At 43.0% G+C, this 20,475-nt stretch overlaps 2 protein-coding genes across 10 annotated transcripts in view; both read left to right on the top strand.

Moving 5' to 3' along the window:
• Window positions 1–4,050: 4,050 nt before the first annotated feature.
• On the top strand, window positions 4,051–18,945 carry LOC126985829 (uncharacterized). The gene is made up of 5 exons (XM_050841263.1): window positions 4,051–4,122; window positions 9,704–10,588; window positions 11,403–11,904; window positions 15,007–15,543; window positions 16,670–18,945. The coding sequence occupies exons 2-5, from the start codon at window positions 10,450–10,452 to the stop codon at window positions 17,067–17,069; spliced, it is 1,578 nt and encodes a 525-aa protein (XP_050697220.1). The 5' UTR covers window positions 4,051–4,122; window positions 9,704–10,449; the 3' UTR covers window positions 17,070–18,945.
• A 777-nt stretch (window positions 18,946–19,722) lies between these two features.
• LOC126985830 (urea transporter 1-like) overlaps window positions 19,723–20,475 on the top strand; it is a 20,679-nt gene continuing 19,926 nt past the window's right edge. For all 9 annotated transcript variants that reach the window (XR_007739088.1, XR_007739092.1, XR_007739089.1 and 6 more), the window contains exon 1: window positions 19,723–19,853. The gene's annotated coding sequence lies outside the window, so the exon portion shown is untranslated. The remainder of the gene's footprint in view (window positions 19,854–20,475) is intronic.

Genomic DNA, 20,475 nt, shown 5'->3' with positions numbered 1-20,475 from the left:
GGGCGGGGGCGTGGCCTTCTGCTACAAGGACACACTGAACGTGCAGGTAGTAGAGCCACCCCAGCCCATGTCCAGGAAAAGAGAAATATTAGTGTTGAAAATAAGTGACAAAAACTCAAACAGTGTTCTGTGTATTGGCTGTTATCGCCCCCCTTCCCAGGGGTTCGGAACCTGGTCACCACCAGGGCAGTAGCGTCTGCCCCCGAACAACCCCTCCAGCCCCGCAGCAGGACATGGCACTACCAGCGGCAGTTCCTGTACACCTACGTCGGCTTGTGGAACACTCTCCTTGCCTCGCAGCAGAACCTTGAGGGTGTGACTCTGCAAGGCTTCAAGGAGTGTGCGCACCAGTGGCTAATGGCGGGTCGACGTGGGTGAAAAGACACAAGGCAGGCCTTAAGATAGGCGGCTGTAATGAAGCTGCCTTTGGCCTATAGTGCTACCTGTACTTAACTGATTATGTAGCACTCCTATATTGTGTAATAGTGTAAATAAAAATAAATAAAGAGAGAGAGAGAGAGAGAGAGAGAGAGAGAGAGAGAGAATGACTGACTTCCCGCTTGACTCACCTTCGAATACCAATAAAGCAACTCTCTCTCTCTCTCTCTCTCTCTCTCTCTCTCTCTCTCTCTCTCTCTCTCTCTCTCTCTCTCTCTCTCTCAGGGTAGTATTACGGGAGATAATGATAGAACGACAGGAAAAGGATCCCATAATGACAGCTCTCTCTCTCTCTCTCTCTCTCTCTCTCTCTCTCTCTCTCTCTCTCTCTCTCTCTCTCTCTCTCTCTCTCTCTCTCTCAGTATAGACTTTTATTAACCATTATTTTCCCTCATCATCTTTTCTATCCACGTCACTTATCTTCTTTAGTATTATAATGACGTAGTTTTACCCGACCATGTCCTCCTTCAAGCTTCCCCTCACGCTTTGCTTACGGTGTTGCTGGGAGTCCACGGCAAGAAGATAAATATTAGAAAGAAAACGCCCACAAAGAAAAAGCAATGTTGATAGTGAGTCGGATATGAATAGATAAATCGAAAACATAGAGTCGATAAAATAGAGAAACTGCAAACAAATGTAAACAGAAAAAGCTCAAAAAATGCCGAAATGGAAAAAAAATGTCTATAATGATAAAATAATGAGTTGAACGAATTGATGAATCGAAAACGTAAAACTGATGAAATAGGAAACTTGTAAACAAAGATAAATAGAGAAAAGGCCGACATGAACAAAAAAATGTTCGTCGGTGATGAAGTGAACATAACTAGATAGATAGAAAACATAAAAGATGAAATAGAATAATATAGAAAACAAAGAGACAAAAATGAAAAAGGCCGACTTGAAATAAAAAGTAATATAAGAAAGTTGGAAGATTATTATTATTATTATTATTATTATTATTATTATTATTATTATTATTATTATTATTATTATTATTATTATTATTGATGTCCTCATTTTTTGTATTCTACCAGCTGTAGAAGTAGAGGTAAAAGAGATGATATAGTAGTAGTGTTGTTATAGGAGTAGTAGTAGTAGTAGTAGTAGTAGTAGTAGTAGGAAAAATAATGTCGGTAATTAACTGAAGATATGTCGGAAATTGATTAAAAAATATGAAATAAAATTATATAAAAAACGGTAATGAACTTAATAAAGGGTCGGATATGTATACTAAAAGACTGATAATGAATAAAAAAAAGTTTCTTACCGAGGCAATATAATTATCTAACAAAGAGTAATGAAAAAGCTCAAGTGGGTAATTCAAAAATGCCGCAATGAAAAAATATGGACGATGAAAAAAAAATCTGAAATGGACAAAACAAATAAAATAAAATAAAATTAAAATCTGCTCCTGTACTTTTTATGCAATTCACTCCTCGACTTATATATTTAACTTCTTCTTTTTTAACTTTACATCATTTCTCTACTCCCAATAATTAGTACTTTTTCACTTTTTTGGAACTTCCGTTTATTTTAACTTCTTTTTTTTCACTTTCGTCATTTCTCGACTGCCAATAATTATTACTTTTACACTTTTTATTATTTTTTTTCACTTCCAATTCATCTTTTTATCTGAACTTCTTTTTTTTCATTTTACTTCATTTCTCTACTACCAATAATTACTTTTTTCACTTTTTAATTATTTTTTTTTCCACTTACAACTCATCTTTTATCATTCTTTTTTTTTACCACATTTCTCTGCTTCCAATAATCTAATTTTTTTTTTCACTTTTTAATTTACTTTTTTTCTACTTCCAATTTATTTTTTTATCTTTTTTTTTACTTTACCATTTTTCTCTGCTTCCAATAATTGCTTTTTCACTTTTTAATTTACTTTTTTCTCCTTCCAATTCATTTTTTATCTTTTTTTAATTTTACCACATTCATTCCTCTGCTTCCAATACATTTTTTTACTTTTCTCTTATTTCACTACATTTCTCTCCACTCAATACCTCTTTGCAATTCATCTTTCTTATTTTATTACATCGCTCTACTTCCAATACATTTTTTTTAACCTATCTCTTTTTTTTTTATTTTACAACATTTCTCACAACACATTCTTTTATTCTTTAGGTAACCTCTTTCTTATTTAATACATTTCTCTACTTATAATTCATCTTTTTTTAATTTATCTTTTTTTATTTTACTTCAATTCTCAACTAACAACACACTCTTATTTTTTAAACATATATCTTTATTATTTTTCTACATGTCTCTACCCCCAATATTCTTTTTAATTAGTGAACTGATCTTTTGTTTATAATTTTACAGTTCTCTATACTTTTTTCACTACACTTCTTTCCTCCCTAAATATTTTCCTACATTTTTCTTCCCATTTTATTTTTCCTCGCGATTTTTTGGGGTGGAGGGTCATATTACATTTCCCTACACTCAAAACATTTCTCCAACATTTTCTTCCTATATTATTTTCCCTCACGTATTTTAACTTATCTCTCTTTTTTTTTGGGTGGAGAGACATTACATTTCCCTACACTCAAAACATTTCTCCAACATTTTCTTCCTATATTATTTTCCTTCACGTATTCTAACTTATCTCTTTTTGTGTGTGAGAGGGGGGGGGGAGGGGGGGGCGGGGCAGCTTCTTACATTTATCCACCTAACACACTTTTTCCATATATTCCTCCTCAATTATTCTCCCTCACGGATCGGCTCTCTGGCAATAATCGGTGCCTGTGTTGGATGCTCAATTAAAAAGGTGAGACAGATATAAGTGACGTCATAATTAAAGCATACCTCTATTGGTTTTCCAGAGCACGACACTGACAAAGTAATATTAAAGTGTTGGAAGGTTATTATTGCCGTCCACATTTTTTTTGTATTCTAGCAGCTGTAGGAGATGAGGGAAAAGTGATGGCATAGTAGTAGTAGTAGTAGTAGTAGTAGTAGTAGTAGTAGTAGTAGTAGTAGTAGTAGTAGTAGTAGTATCATAATCATTATTACAATTATTACAATCAATTCTAACATATCTAATAATCATAATAGCTATCTTTAATTAATTCTCTCTCTCTCTCTCTCTCTCTCTCTCTCTCTCTCTCTCTCTCTCTCTCTCTCTCTCTCTCTCTCTCTCTCTCTCTCTCTCTCTCTCTCTCTCTCTCTCTCTCTCTTTCCTCCTTCATTCCCCCGTCCCTCCCCCTGAGCATCTCTCCTTAACGCACCTCCCCCACTCCCCCTTCTGTCTTCTCTACCTACAGATAGATATAGATTGATAGGTAGATATGTAAATAGATAGATAGATATAGATATATAACGATGAATAGAATATGGATAGTCTCAAAGGAGAGGTGAAATCTGGCGGCTGATTTGTCTTGAAGTGAAGTCTGTCAATGAAAATGTCCTCCCCAGGGCCCACATCTTGGCGGTGCGTCTCATCTTTCCCTCTAAACGAGCTCTTCCATGGGTTTTGTTTTCTTAAGTCTACCCCTAATTTGTCGTTCTCTCTAAAAAGCGAATGCGATTTTTGTATGGGTGACTACGGTAAAATATATTATCTGCGAACATGAGTGATAACGTTGTGATCAGATAAGAGTAATGATAAAACTAACCATTGAGAGCGAGACTCCTTTCGAAACTCACCAGACAACAACAGTAAGCTTCAGACACAAGGTAAAAACGTCTTGTATTTAAATCATTTCTAGTACAGTGTATTTGTGAGGTATACAAACGTGTCTATCCTGGAGTGTGTTTGACTGGGTGTAAATCCTAAATAGAGAAAGGTAAAGGCGAGCCATACAGTTAGTGCATACATAAGCCTGTTGTTTTTCCTTATTACGCAATACTAAAGTGGGGGACACACGATAAGGCTGCGTGTGGCATTTGAGCTCATTACGTCATATTGGATCTTCAGTGGCAGCAAAAACCTAATGCCCCGTGACATGAGCCCAGTGTCAGTGACTGTGGCAAATTGAGGGCTAAACTGTAGCTATTTGGGGTATTTGGGGACGGTGAACTGTGGCTATTTGGGGAACCCCGTGGACGGTGAACTGTGGCTATTTGGGGAACTTGTGGACGGTGAACTGTGGCTATTTGGGGAACTTGTGGACGGTGAACTGTGGCTATTTGGGGAACTTGTGGACGGTGAACTGTGGCTATTTGGGGAACTTGTGGACGGTGAACTGTGGCTATTTGGGGAACCTGGGGACGGTGAACTGTGGCTATTTGGGGAACTTGGGGACGGTGAACTGTGGCTATTTGGGGAACCTGTGGACGATGAACTGTGGCTATTTGGGGAACCTGGGGACGGTGAACTGTGGCTATTTGAGGAACCTGTGGACGGTGAACTGTGGCTATTTGGGGAACCTGTGGACGATGAACTGTGGCTATTTGGGGAACCTGTGGACGATGAACTGTGGCTATTTGGGGAACCTGTGGACGGTGAACTGTGGCTATTTGGGGAACCCCGTGGACGGTGAACTGTGGCTATTTGGGGAACCCCGTGGACGGTGAACTGTGGCTATTTGGGGAACCCCGTGGACGGTGAACTGTGGCTATTTGGGGAACCTGGGGACGGTGAACTGTGGCTATTTGGGGAACCTGGGGACGGTGAACTGTGGCTATTTGGGGAACCTGGGGACGGTGAACTGTGGCTATTTGGGGAACCTGGGGACGGTGAACTGTGGCTATTTGGGGAACTTGTGGACGGTGAACTGTGGCTATTTGGGGAACTTGGGGACGGTGAACTGGGGCTATTTGGGGCACCTGGGACGGTGAACTGTGGCTATTTGGGGAACCTGGGACGGTGAACTGTGGCTATTTGGGGAACCTGGGGACGGTGAACTGTGGCTATTTGGGGAACCTGGGGACGGTGAACTGTGGCTATTTGGGGAACCTGGGGACGGTGAACTGTGGCTATTTGGGGAACCTGGGGACGGTGAACTGTGGCTATTTGGGGAACTTGGGGACGGTGAACTGTGGCTATTTGGGGAACTTGGGGACGGTGAACTGTGGCTATTTGGGGAACCTGGGGACGGTGAACTGTGGCTATTTGGGGAACTTGTGGACGGTGAACTGTGGCTATTTGGGGAACTTGTGGACGGTGAACTGTGGCTATTTGGGGAACTTGTGGACGGTGAACTGTGGCTATTTGGGGAACTTGTGGACGGTGAACTGTGGCTATTTGGGGAACTTGTGGACGGTGAACTGTGGCTATTTGGGGAACTTGTGGACGGTGAACTGTGGCTATTTGGGGAACTTGTGGACGGTGAACTGTGGCTATTTGGGGAACTTGTGGACGGTGAACTGTGGCTATTTGGGGAACTTGTGGACGGTGAACTGTGGCTATTTGGGGAACTTGTGGACGGTGAACTGTGGCTATTTGGGGAACTTGTGGACGGTGAACTGTGGCTATTTGGGGAACTTGTGGACGGTGAACTGTGGCTATTTGGGGAACTTGTGGACGGTGAACTGTGGCTATTTGGGGAACTTGTGGACGGTGAACTGTGGCTATTTGGGGAACTTGTGGACGGTGAACTGTGGCTATTTGGGGAACCTGTGGACGATGAAGTGTGGCTATTTGGGGATACCTGAAGCTGAATTCGTGTAACCGTATTTCACAGTCAGCGAGGCGAACTGTGATAAGAGACGGAGTGAAACACCGAGGCAACGCGTCATACTGTGGGCGTCCTTGACTCCGCGCACGAGTGTTTATGGAGAGATAGATAAATAAAGAAATAAAAGCACTTGTGGAGAAAGGTGATAAGACGTGATCTTTAAGTTGTTGGTAAATACTGGTTACGTGCCCAGCCTATGGAAAGTAGCTAATGTGACGCCTATTTTCAAAAAGGGAGACAGGTCAGCTGCTTCCAACTATCGCCCAATTAGCTTAACGTCAGTTATAGGCAAGATGCTGGAGTCCATAATAGCCAGGAACATTCGGGAGCATCTAGAGAAACATAGCTTAATTCACGACTCGCAGCATGGGTTCACGAAAGGTAGGTCATGCCTCACCAATCTCTTGTCCTTCTACAATAAAGTATTTGGGACGGTAGACAGAGATGAAAATTATGATGTAATTTATCTTGATTTTAGTAAAGCGTTTGACAAAGTTCCTCACCAACAAATGTTGCTTAAATTACAGGCTCACGGAGTAGAGGGTAAAGTTTTGAACTGGGTCAAGGCGTGGCTTAGCAATAGGAAGCAAAGGCTGCAAATCAATGGTAAAAGATCTGACTGGGGATGTGTTACGAGTGGGGTCCCACAAGGTTCGGTATTAGGTCCACTATTGTTCATCATTTATATCAATGACTTAGATACAGGTATTAGTGGTGATGTTAGTAAGTTTGCTGATGATACCAAGATCGGTAGAGTAATTGAGTCGGATCAGGACGTTAGTATTCTCCACGATGAATTAAACAGATTGTATGACTGGGCAGATAAATGGCAGATGGAGTTCAATGTAGGGAAGTGCAGTATTCTGAGTGTAGGTAGGAACAACCCCTCACATAACTAATGCTTAAATGACACTCCCATAAGCAGGTCTGTGTGCGAGAGGGATTTAGGGGTCTTAGTGAGCTCTCATCTCTGTCCAAGGGCACAATGCATTCAAGCTAGAAATCGAGCAAACAGGGTACTGGGTTTTATTTCAAGGAGCGTAAGCAATAGAAGCACCAAAGTCTTCTTCAAGATATATTTAGCATTAGTTAGACCTCATCTTGCTTATGCGGTTCAGTTCTGGTCACCTTACTATAGAATGGATATCAAATTGTTAGAATCGGTGCAGAGGAGGATGACTAAGATGATTCAAGGGTTAAGAAACTTTCCATACGAGGAAAGACTCAAACAGTTATACATGCATTCTCTAGAAAGGCGAAAGGTGCGAGGAGACATGATCGAGGTTTATAAATGGATGAAGGGCTTTAATAAGGGGGATATTCATAAGGTTCTCCTGGTAAGAGAACCGGGTAGGATACGCAGTAATGGGTTGATCTGGATAAATTCAGATTCAACAGGGACATAGGCAAAAATTGGTTTACTAACAGAGTGGCAGATGAGTGGAACAGGCTTAGCAGTCATGTGAGTGCCAATACACTTGTCACATTAAAAAATAGATTTGATAAATTCATGGACAGTGATATTAGGTGGGGTTAGATTCACAGGAGAACAAAATTTTCGGGATACAGTGAGGTTTGCTTCGTCTCTGCTAGCTCTCGCAATGACCAATGCCTCCGCAGCGCGAGTAGTTTCCCGAATGAATAATGTAAAAAATGAGTTAAGAAACAGGATGCAGCATGCAAGTTAATTTGGAGAGTATATACCTTACTTGTAGCACATATACAAGGACACACGGAGATGTAGTAGTAGTAGTAGTAGTAGTAGTAGTAGTAGCAGTAGTAGTAGTAGTAGTAGTAGTAGTAGTAGTAGTAGTAGTAGTAGTAGTAGTAGTAGTAGTAGTAGTAGTTTATTACTTGGAAGAACGAGAAAGATGACGCAAGTAACAGTGAAGCAAGCAAGGTAGGCAGCGTAAGGGCTTTTAAGTCAAGGGTGGGAGGGGGGAAGAGAGGGGGGTAGAGGAGCCAGTCCGCCACGATGCCTGGGGCAAAAAAACAGGAGAAGGAGGAAGAGCAGGAGTTGAGGGGCGCATATACTATTTCGCTGAAGTAGGAAAGAATTGATGGCTCACACGCAGCAATGACAAGGTTCTGCCGACGTGAAAAAATGTTGGACAAACCGCCACAGAGGACAAAAATATCCCTTAAGACAAAGCCCCCTAGGACAACCTCCCCCGAGGACAAAATATATATATATATATAAATATATATATATATATATATATATATATATATATATATATATATATATATATATATATATATATATATATATATATATATATATATATATATATATATATATATATATATATATATATATATATATATATATATATATATATATATATATATATATATATATATATATATATATATATATGCTTTCTATATATATATATTTATATATATCTCTCTGTTCCTTTATCTCCAGTTTCCTCTCCGGCCGTTCTATCTCCGTTGTGGTAGACGGTCACTGCTCTTCACCTAAACCTATCATCAGTGGTGTTCCACAGGGCTTTGTCCTATCACCCACTATCTTGTTATTCATCAGTGATCTTCTTTCCATATCAAACTGTCCTATCCACTCATACGCTGATGACACCACTCTGCATTATTCAACTTCTTTCAACAGAAGGCCATCCCAACAGGAAGTACATGACTCAAGACTGAAGGCTGCAGAACGCTTAACCTCAGACCTTGTTATCATTTTCGATTGGGGGAAAAGGAACCTTGTGCCCTTTAATGCCTCAAAAACCCAATTTCCCCGCCTATCAACTCGACACAATCTTCCAAACACCTACCCCTATTCTTCGATAACACTCAGCTGTCACTTTCTTCAACACTAAATATCCTTGGACTATCCTTAGCCCAAAATCTCAACCTCCACACCGCCTGTTATAAGAGCTACATCTGTCTAGCGGTTCTGGCCAGTCGCCACGCCTAGTAGGCCTAATACTTCCGAGCATCAAATCACCTCGCCTCAGCCCTCTCGTAGACCTTGCTCCGCCACCACCATGCACCAACTCCCACCACCCGAGTCAGGCTTCCAGGGACTCTACTTTTCCTCGACATCTTTCCCTGCTTTCCGCTTCTCAATATTTCGTGTCATCTATACCTGCTACTGCTGCTGCGTGGGTAAAGACAGCGATTGACCTCACTGATGACTCTCTCTCTCTCTATCTATTTCTCATCTCTCATCTCTCTCTCTCTCTCTCTCTCTCTCTCTCTCTCTCTCTCTCTCTCTCTCTCTCTCTCTCTCTCTCTCTCTCTCTCTCTCTCTCTCTCTCTCTCTCTCTCTCTCTCTCTCTCTCTCTCTCTTTATTTATCTATTTATTTTTACATCTTACATACGGCAATCTCTCTCTCTCTCTCTCTCTCTCTCTCTCTCTCTCTCTCTCTCTCTCTCTCTCTCTCTCTCTCTCTCTCTCTCTCTCTCTCTCTGGTCTGAAAATCAAGGTAAATCTACGTCAATATCTCTTTCTTTCTCGCTTTCCTGCTATTCCTCTTTCTCCACTTCTCTCTCTTCTCTTTTCCTGTCTTTTCCGCCTCTTATTTTTCATCTCTTCTCTTTCATATTCATTTTCACATTTCTTCTCTTTTCCTCTTTCAATGTTCTCATCACTAATTATCTTCCCCAGGTACTGAAGGAGACAACAAAAGGAAGGAAGGAAGGCAATAAAAGGAAGGAAGGAAAAAAGAAAGGTAGGAAGAGAAAGGGAAAGGATAAAGGAAGGAAGGAAGGAAGAAAAGGAGGAAGAGAAAAGGAAAGAATAAAGGAATCATGAGCCACCAGAAAATATAAAAAGGAAAATGAAGTAAACAAGGAAAAGGACAAAGGAATAAAAAGAAGACGATCGGGAGAAAGGACCAAGAAAAAGGAGGAAGAAGAAAATAAGTAAAAAAAAAAGAAGAAAAGCAACAACTAAAAGAAGGAAACATACATACAAAAAAGTAGTTCCCCAAAAATATATATTGAAAAAGAAGAAAAGAAGACAGGAGAAGAAGGGAGGAGGAAAAGAAGCAGTTACTACCTCCACGTCCAAGAGGAGAGGAAGACAAGAAGAAAACGAGAGGAAAGACACATAATAACAACAACAACAACAACAACAAATAAAACTTCCCTTCTTTCCCCTCCTTTCCCCACTCTTCTCCTTCCTCCTTTTACTTATTCTCTTTCTCCTTCTCCTCCTCTTTCTTCCTCTCTTTTTTATCCTCTCCTCTCTACTCTTCTTCTTCTCCTCTTCCTTCCTCTCTTCTTTCTTCTCCTTTTATCTTTATCTTCGCTTTCCTTTTTTCTTTTCTTTTTCCATTTTCACATCACGAACTATTTTTCCCAAACACCACCCCCACCACCACCGACAACAACAACAACAACAACAACAACATGGCGTCAGGAGGGGTGCAGACGCCGAGGTTTGGAGCCGAGATCACCGAGGCGTGGCTACAGTACATGTTGACCTGTTACGAGAGGCGCCGTGACCCCCAGGCTGAGGTCAAGGTCATTAACCACAGCGTCAGAGCAGGTGAGCGGGGACAGGTAAACACAGGGGAGGAGGGAGGAGGGAGGAAGGAAGGAAGGAAGGGAAGGAAGGGGAGGGAGGGAGGGGAGGAAGGAAGGAAGGGAAGGGGAGAGGAGGGAGGGAGGGAGGGAAGGAAGGGAAGGAGGAGGGAAGTGAGGTGTGTTTGTTTGTTTTTTTTAATTTACATTCTCATTTGATTTTTTTGTTTGTTTGTTTTTTGTTCTTTTTTTTCTTAGTCTTCTTGTCGCAATTCGGTTTTTTTTCTGTTTTCTTCCTTCTTCTATTTTTCACCTTTTTTCTTTTTCTTGTTTTGTTGTTTTAAGATTTTGATTTTCTCCTTTGATAGTTTTCTTTTCCCTTCGCCTCTTCTTTCTTCTCCTTTTATCTTTATCTTTACTTTCCTTATTCTTCTATTTTTCCTCCATTTTCACATTCCTTTTATCCTTATTCTTCTTGTCGGCTATTTCTTCATCTTCGTATTTTTTTTCCTTCTACTTCATTGTCATTTTTTTTCCCTGTTTCGTGTTCTTGTTCTTGTTCTTGTTCTTGTTCTTGTTTTTATTGCCGTTCTTTCAAGGCTTTATTTATCGAGAGGCTGTTTCTTTTCCTTTCCTTCTTTCCTACTTATTTTTCATTTTTTCGTTTATAATATTATTGGAGGTAACTACTTTTTTGTATATATATTTTTTTCTCCATTCGTTGTTGCTGCTCCTCCTCCTCCTCCTCCTCCTCCTCCTCCTCCTCCTCCTCTCATCTCCAGCAGCATCTTCCTCCTCCTCCTCCTCCTCCTCCTCCTCTCACATATTCATCTCCGCAGGTACGAAGCCGGGGGAGAACGTTGCCTCAGAGCTGCTCAAAATTTGGGTAGAGGTGGAGCTGACAGGGAGGAGGAGGGACGAAAAGGAGGAGGATAAAGAGACAGGAAAGGAGAGGAAGAACCAAGAGAGCAAAAACAAGGAGGAGAAAACGCAGGAAAATAACTCCATATCAGACACCAACAACCACACCACCACAACCACAACCACTGCCTCCTCCCCCACCACCACCTCAACCAAGGAATACAATCTGGTTGCCAAATTTAACACAGGTAGTGAGTTTGACCAAGAGTATGCCAAGTATATCAACATGGACCTGAACGAGCTGCTCATCTACTCGGACGTAATGACACACCTGAACGCTTGGCAGGAACAGGTGTTGAAAGAGAAAGGGGAGGAGGGAGAGGCGCTCGACAGGTATAAAGTTCTTGTACCTGAATTCGTGTACGGCGTCTGCACCTACAACGAATACGTGGTGGTGATGCAGGATGTTAGTGTACTGGGGTGAGTATGTTTGTGGAAAGTTGGAAAGTTTCGTTTAGTCGGCGCAACATCTGTGGAGTATGTTTGTGAGTGTTTGGGCGCGATGTGTTTGTGTTTGGGTTGTCAGGGGAAGGGGAGGGGTTGTATAGTTAAAGGAAGGGTGTGTGTGTGTGTGTGTGTGTGTGTCAGTGTGTGTGTGTGTGTGTGTGTGTGTGTGTGTGTGTGTGTGTGTGTGTGTGTGTGTATGTAGGCACAAAACTCCCCTCTTGCCATCATCACCGCCACCTCCATCATCTCCACACCCTTTAAACCCTCCCCTTCACCACCTAAAACACCACACTCACCACGACTATCATCACCCCCACCTATATAACACCATCACAATACATTATCTCCACCGCGACTTTCACCACATTTTTTAAACGTGGTATCAATATTCATGAACAGTTCTGTGACTACTTTGTTTGTTTGTTTGTTTCACTTTCATTTGCGGGAGGTAGTTTGTTGTCGACACAAATCTTTGTTTTCTAGACTACCCTCCTACGGGTTCTATCCCTCTCTCTGCACCTTAATCTCCAGTTTCCTTTCCGACCGTTCTATCTTTGCTGGGGTAGACGGTCACTGTTCTTCCCCTAAACCTATCAACAGTGGTGTCCCACAGGACTCTCTCTCTCTCTCTCTGTTGATCGGTACCTAATGATTTTTCCAAAACAAGCTGTCCTATCCACTCGTACGCCGATGACTCTACTCTGCATTATTCAACTTCTTTCAACAGAAGACCCTTCCAATAATAATTACGACTAGACTGGAGGCTGCAGAACGCTTAACCTCAGATTTTGCTATCATTTATAAATGGGGCAGCAGGATCTTGGTGTTCTTCAACGTCTTAAAAACTCAGTTTCTCCACCTGTCAACTTGACACAATTTTCCAAACACTTATCCCCAATTACTGTTCGATAACACTCAGCTGTCAGCTCCTTCTTCTACACTAAACATCCTCGGTCTATCTATAAATCAAAATTTCAATTGAAAGCCAAGTCGGTATCTCCTCTCTTACTAAATCAGCTTCCTCGAGGTTGGACGTTTTGTATCGTCTCCGACAGTTCTTTTCTCCCTCCCAGACGATATTCATATACAGGGGCCTTGTTAGCCCTCGTATGGAGTATACATCTCACGTGTGTGTGTGTGTGGGGGGGGGGGGGGGGAGCTCCACACTCACACAGCTCTCTTGAACAGAGTAGAGTCTACAGCTCCTCGTCTCATCAACTCTCCTCCTGACATCCTGACAGTCTTCTATCTCTTAAATTCCGCCGCCATGTTGCATCTTTTTCTGTTCTCTATCGACATATTCATGCTGACTGCTCTTCTGAACTTCCAAACTGCATGTATCCCCATCTACCCCGGCCCCGCTGCACTCGACTTTCTACTTTAACTCATCCCTATACTGTCCAAATCCCTTAAGCAAGGGTTAAGCAGCATCTTCATCCTTTCATCTCTTACTCTGGGAAACTCTGTAGCAGTCTCCCTCCGTCTGTATTTCCTCCTGCCTACGACTTGAACTCTTTCGAGAGGAGAGTATCGAGACATCTCTCCACACGAAAATGACCTCTCCTTTTTTTTTTTTTTTACAACACAGAAGCAACTCAAGGGTAACAAAAAGAAGATGTAGAATAAAAAACGCTAACTGTTGCTCCCATATAGCGAAAAGTATAGAGTGGCCAAAAGAGAGGTCAATTTCGGGTGGAGAGGTGTCTTGATACACTCTTGTTGGAAGAAGTCAGGTCATAGGCAGGAGGAAATAAAGACAAAGGAAGGCTGTACCAGAGTTTACCAGTGAAGAAGATGAAAGAATGGAGATGCTGGTTAACTCTTGCATAAGGGGTTTGGACTGTATAGGGATGAGCGAGTAGAAAGTCGAGTGCAGCGGGGCCGCGGGAGCGGGGGAGGCATACAGTTAGCAAGTTCAGAAGAGCAGTCAGCATGAAAATATCGATAGGAGACAGAAAGAGAGGCAACATGGCAGTGGAATTTTAGAGGTAGAAGGTTGTCAGTATAAGAGGAGGGGAGCTAATGAGACGAAGAGCCTTAGACTCCACTCTGTCCAGGAGAGCTGTGTGAGTGGAGCCCCCCCCACACGTGAGATGCCTACTCCAATATTACTCCATGCGAGGGCGGACAATGGAAAGCATTTGTGCGGGGAAGAAGAACTGCGGAGACGATACAGAACGCCCAACGTCGAGGAAGCTGATTTAGTGAGAGAGGAGATGTGAAGTTTCCAGTTTAAATTTTGAGCTAAGGATAGTCCAAGGATGTTTAGTGTTGAAGAAGGTGACAGCTGAGAATTGTCGAAGAATAGGGGATAGGTGTTTGAAAGATTGTGTCGAGTTGATAGGTGGAGAAACTGGGGTTTTGAGGCATTGAAGGACACAAGGTTCCTTTTACCCAATCGGAAATGATAGCAAGGTCTGAGGTTAAGCGTTCTGCAGCCAGTCTAGAGTCTTGCAATGCGTTGAAAGAAGTTGAATAAAGCAGATTGGAGTCGTCAGCGTATGAGTGGATAGGACAGTTTGTCATGGAAAGAAGATCATTGATGAATAACAGGAAGAGTGGGTGATAGGACAGAGAGAGCCCTGTGGGACACCACGGCCGGAAAGGAAAATGGAGATAAAGGAACAGAGAGAAGGATAGGACCCGTAGGAGGGAAGTTTAGAAAGCAAAGAGTTGTGCCAGACTCTATCGAAAGCTTTGGGCAATAACCGTTACACATTTTTAAAGATGCAGTGATTAGCGGGCTTATTTTTTCAATTATATTTTTCCCTTGAGCTCCTTCCTTTACTTTGAAAAAAAAAGGCACAGAAATGTTGAATTTTCACAGTTAAGTTAACATATTACAAACTCCGTCGTAAAAAATTGTTCAAAAAAATCAACAAAACAAACTAGACACGCCTTGAAAAACGGGTCAAAAAGACAAATCAACCAGATTATTGTTGACGAAGATTAACTTAACCTAACCTAACCTGTATGAGGTTTGAAAACAGCTCTATGACACTGCCATCTTCCTTACCACCACGGCAGCACCACCCTCACCACCCGCACTGTAACCACTCCTCCTCCCCCTCAAAGGTACACCACACAGGACAAGATGGAGGGGCTGGATCTTCCCCACGTGCTCATGGCGACTGACCGTGTGGCACGTCTGCACGCCCTTTCCCACGCCTTCCACAAGACCAACAACTTCCTGAGCCACTACCCTTCATTCCTGCCGGATGAGAGGCTGTTTAATTTCTTCACTGGCTTCATGTTCGTGATGATTGACTTCGTGGTGCAGATGGCCAGCCAACGCCCCGAGTTTGCCCCCATCGTTGAAAAGTTCAGAGACAACCAGGAGAATATCAAGGCAAGGATGCTGGAGGCTATGAAGAAGGGCCACCCCAAGAACCCCGTCCTGTCTCTCGTGCATGCGGATTACTGGACTAACAACCTCATGTTCAGTCACGAGACAACCAGCACCAGCGTGAAGGCTAAGACACCGCAGGACCTAATGCTTATCGACTGGGGTCTTGTACGCTGGGGGAACCCAATCTTCGACCTTCACCAACTGGTCTTCAACTGCACTACTCGCTCCTTACGTCAACAACACCTGCAGGAAGTCCTTCAGAGGTGCGGTAGTGCTTGGTTTGCTGCGCTGTAGATAGATAAATTGTGTGCTGCTTTCTGATTTGGTTAGGTTACGCTTATTCTAGTTTCCTATTATGCAGTTGTATATTTTCAAAAACAGTTAGTACACGGAGTGAACGATGACTTTCGTAATACATATGACTTATGAAGTTGTGATACACCAAACTCGCACATCTTAATATATAACGTTGTTGATCTCAAAAAGTTTAGGCTAGAAAATACAACGAGTTTTTGGAGCTATTGTAAAAATATAATGAGGTTAAGTTAACAACTTACAGGGTTCCATATACACTTCGTCTAGAGTTTCTTTTTCTATTTACGTTTCGCTTGTGGATCCGGTAGGCTTTTTGGGGGCCTGGTGGTCGACCCCAACCCGTTATGGCGCAGGCAAGTGTTTATAGTGGCGCCATCTTGCTCAGCTCATGCTGCTCCCCGAAGTTTATCACTGATCCTCTTTTAAAAAGAATCTAGAGTTCGGGTTGATGGGTGGTCTTCAGGACAGCATGTGGATAGTATTAAGCCACTCGGCGATGGCTAAAATACCTCTAGCTTGTTTGTAGCGGCGGGCGGGACACGAACTTGCATCGTCCTGAACGCCTCGCCCACACACGAGCCACTCACCCATCGCTTGCTGAATTATACTTGTCAACAACCGTGCATGGGGTGCTTCATACCTGGGTTAGTTTACGCTAATTCTTGCGTTTGCTGAAAAGCTGATGTGTAAGTTAATCTAGTAACTGGCAGAGCTCATACATGTTACCCTTACTAGCTTGCTGCGCTGTGAATGTACTACAGTGTGTTTGCCGCTGCCCGGCTAACTGCTGGCTCTGATCTCACTCATCTTTCAGCATAGCCTAACACCAAAATTTTGGAATGTATGCCAGGCAGTATTTTCATTATTTCATCCCTTTCATTGGTAAACTCTAGAACCTGTATTTTCTCATCCCTACAGCGTGGAACCTCTCAAGAGAGGAACGCCTCAAAATGAATTAACCTTACTGTTCGGCTTCTTTTCCTGTCGCCTATATATTTGGAGCTGCGTGTTGCGGGCTCTTTTTTCTCCTGTTCTCTAAATACGGTAAATATTTACAAGCTCACTACACTTCAGGTACCACAGCACCTTCACGGCCGCCACCACCGCCCTGGGAGCACCTGTGGTGGGCTACGACTTCACGGAGTTCTTGAAGGAGTGGCGCCGCACGTCTGTAGTCGGATATATGCAGGCCGGGCTGTTCGCCAACACCATCGTACTGTCACGCAAGGCTCCGGAGTGCTTCAAGAAAGGTTCCCCCAACTCAGGGTTGAAGGCCGTGGCGCTGAGGATGCTGGGTAAGGTCATGGTGCCCCTAGTCCTCAACGGCTGGTTCAGGGAGTCCATCTTGAACAGCACCAAGAAGAGCTTCCAGCCGCTGCTCGACGAGTTGTTGAGCGGCGAGAACCATGTGATGACCTCCCGCCTGCTGGACACACTGGAGGAGGCGTACCAGGCGGGCGTGCTGGACGGGTAGTGTGTGGTGGCGCTGCTGGTGAAGAGGGTTGGGTGAGGTGTTGGTCCAAAGCCATAGAACTTCAACTTGATCACAGGCACCATGTTGTTAGTTACCAAAGATCCGCGCGAAACTCACATTGATGCTGATACACTATAAAAAAAAATAGTAGATATCACGATAACTGCAATTTGATGGTGAATTGATGTTTTTTTCGTGCTCAAGATCTCGAAGAAGTACCCAGACCACACAGAAACCCCCCCTACCCCCCCCCCCCCCCCCCCCCCACACACACACACACACACACACACACACTTTAGTCGGTGTCACGAAACCTGGCGGGGATAATCCTTTAGGGAGGGACTCGCGGACATGGTATCATTGCTTGGGTGATGGTACTACATGAGTTGAAGTTGAATTGAAGTTGAATTGAAGAGTTGAAGCACGAGAACATTGACGCTGAATGAACAGAAAATGCGGGAGCCGTTGCAAAGACATATCCCGGGACCACAACTGATCTGATATGATGACCATTAGCTAATTCTTAACCTATTCTAACGTGCATGGAATTTGCCGCAGGTTAGATCTAGTAAACAAAGAGAGGCGCAGAGATCATCACTCAAGCACAGATGCCAAGTCCGCGTGTCCCTCCCTAAGGTTATCCCCGCCAGATTCCGTGACACCGACTAGCCAATAGTGTTTTGTTTTTGTTTTTTGTGTGTGTCTGTGAGTGTGTGTGCTCTGAGTACTTCTTCGAGATCTTGAGCACGAAAAAAACATCAATTCACCATCAAACTGCATATCGCGCGGCTCTTTCTGTAACATCATGGCGCCAAACTCTGCTCTTCTACGGTTCTGGTGAGGTGGAGAAGGCTGACGAGAAGGAGGTCTGATGTAGAGGCGATGTGGATGGTAGTGGCACGTGCAAAGTCTTGTGGTAGGGGAGGCATACGTGGTAGATGTGATGTGGTAGGGAAGTTGATGTGGGGTGTGGAGTGGTAGTCGAGAGGATGTGGTATGTTGAATGAGTAATGTGGTGGTGTTGATGTAATGTAGTGAAACAGGTGTGCCGGGAGGATATGTTGGATGAGTGATGTGAGGCAGCGTAGTGGTTGCAAGTGGTGGTGTTGGAGGCATGAGGAGGGGTGCTGGTATGGTGATATGGTGTGGTGTGCTGGGGAGGGAGTGAGAGGCGATGGCGATGGTGATGATGATATAGTGAGGTGGTGATGTTGGTGTTACTAATATGGTGGAGTTATGTGATGGTCGAGTAATGGTGATGTGATGATATGGGGTGGTGATATATGATGTGACTGTTACGTAGTGGTGATGTTTCAATGTGGTGGTGATGGTGATGGGAAGGGAGGAAGGAATAGATGGAAATGGTGATGATTCTAAGAAGTGATATGGTTTTTCCTCCTCCTCCTCCTCCTCCTCCTCCTCCTCCTCCTTGTCATATTTCTTGTGGTCTCCTTCACTTTCTTTCTATATTTCGTTTTACTTTTCTTAATTAAACTTCATATTTTTCACCAAGTATATTTTTCATTTTTAATTCCTTCCATTCTTCGTTTTCCTTTTTCTCATTCTGTTATTTCTTCTGTTTATCCTATGCCGCCTCCTCATCCTCATCCTCATCCTCCTCCTCCTCCTCCGTCTCCTCCTCCTGCTCTTCTTACTCTTCCTCATATTCTTTATTTTCTTTCTCTTTTTCTCAACTTCGCCAATACTTCATATGTTTTCTTCTATGTTATTCCTATTCGTCCTTCTTTGTTATCCTATTTCTCACTGTTTCCTCCTCCTCCTCCTCCTCCTCCTCCTTTCATTTTAAGTCAGAACAATAGATTATTTAGTAATTATATTTGTTTTCGTTTTACTCAATAAACTTAACTCGTTGTAATCTGTCTGCAAACCTTTTTTTTTATCTTGAATCCTTACTGAATTAAAAAAAAAAATTGGAGCGGCCATTTTACTTCTGTACAGCTGAGCCTCGTGATTTGTCCAGACGAAGAAAAATCAACCAACGCTCGCAAGACCCACCACCCTCCAGTCCCTTCCATGCACCCATTCCCTTCCATACCCGCCTTCTCAACCCTTCCATTTACCTGTCTCCTTTCCACTGCCTCTCCCAGCTACCCCTTGGCCGAACAAATTAACCTCACGCAGTCCAAGCACATCCTCTCCCCATCACGCCAGATTTTCGACGCTGAGTAAGCACAGAGCGAGCTATTTTTTTTACAGCAAAGGAGACAGCACAAGGGCACAAAAAAAAGGAAACAACAATAAAAAAGAGCCCGCTACTCGCTGCTCCTCTAAAGAATCCGAAGAGGTGGCCGAATGAGCAGTCAATTACGTGAGAAGAGGTGTCCAGATACCTTCCTCTTGAATGAGTATGTGACGCCAGCTTATGCAAGTAAGTTAACTACGAAAGAAAGATGAAAAAATATTAAAGAAAGTATGTGAGAGAGAAGAGAAGAGAATAAGAAGCATTCATAAGGAAAGGACTAAGACAAGGCGAATAAACAATCATTAATAACAACAACAATAATAATAATAACAAAAAATAATTACTTGCTGAATGAATAATGTAATCCGGCGAACATAATCAATCACTCAGTCCACACACACACACACACACACACACACACACACACACACACACACACATATACACACACACACACAAGGTAGCTCTTCAGTATCTTTCCGGCTCTCGTCCCACACGCATCACAACCTCCACCACCTCCACTACCTCCACCACCTCCACCACAATCACCATCACCAGCACTTCACCAAATCTTCCTACAGGTGAGACAATTAGGAATATTACCTACTAATTGGAGGGATTTCATGTTAATTATTCACTTTGAGCAGATTTGAGGAATATATCAGTGTATTTTTTGTGTGTTTGTTGTTGTTTCGTATGTGTGAATGAGAGAGAGAGAGAGAGAGAGAGAGAGAGAGAGAGAGAGAGAGAGAGAGAGAGAGAGAGAGAGAGAGAGAGAGAGAGAGAGAGAGAGAGAGAGAGAGAGAGAGAGAGAAAATATATCATAATCCCTAAATCACCCAGGTAGCTTAGCCGATATCTCAGGTGCTGTCCATCTACTCTACCCTAACCTAACCAATTCTAACCATCCCCAACACTCAGCCACCTTGCAGACCCTCGCGTATAGCAGTCTCCTTCCATGCCCAACCTTTCCAACCGTCCCATATACCAGTATCCCTCCATACCCCACCTTCTCCCATAGTAAGATCATCAAGTCACCTCTCTTCTCGAAGTTGACCTCTCTTTTGCCCTCTCGTTTTTTCTACTTTTATTCAGAGTAGCGTTTAAAGGGCTGTGTGTGTGTGTGTGTGTGTGTGTGTGTGTGTGTGTGTGTGTGTGTGTGTGTGTGTGTGTGTGTGTGTGTGTGTGTGTGTTATTGTTGTC

This window comes from Eriocheir sinensis, chromosome 60 (genome assembly GCF_024679095.1).
Source record: "Eriocheir sinensis breed Jianghai 21 chromosome 60, ASM2467909v1, whole genome shotgun sequence".
In the NCBI taxonomy this organism is placed as follows: domain Eukaryota; kingdom Metazoa; phylum Arthropoda; class Malacostraca; order Decapoda; family Varunidae; genus Eriocheir; species Eriocheir sinensis.
The sequence above is the reverse complement of the archived record's forward strand: the minus strand, read 5'-3'. Positions and strand labels throughout refer to the sequence as shown.

Excerpts from the sequence above, each read along its gene's own strand:
- LOC126985829 (XM_050841263.1), top strand. The coding sequence starts at position 10,450 with ATGGCGTCAGGAGGGGTGCAGACGCCGAGGTTTGGAGCCGAGATCACC. Across the intron at positions 11,905-15,006 it reads CAGGATGTTAGTGTACTGGG|GTACACCACACAGGACAAGA; the intron begins GTGAGTATGTTT and ends TCCCCCTCAAAG. Across the intron at positions 15,544-16,669 it reads CTGCAGGAAGTCCTTCAGAG|GTACCACAGCACCTTCACGG; the intron begins GTGCGGTAGTGC and ends ACTACACTTCAG.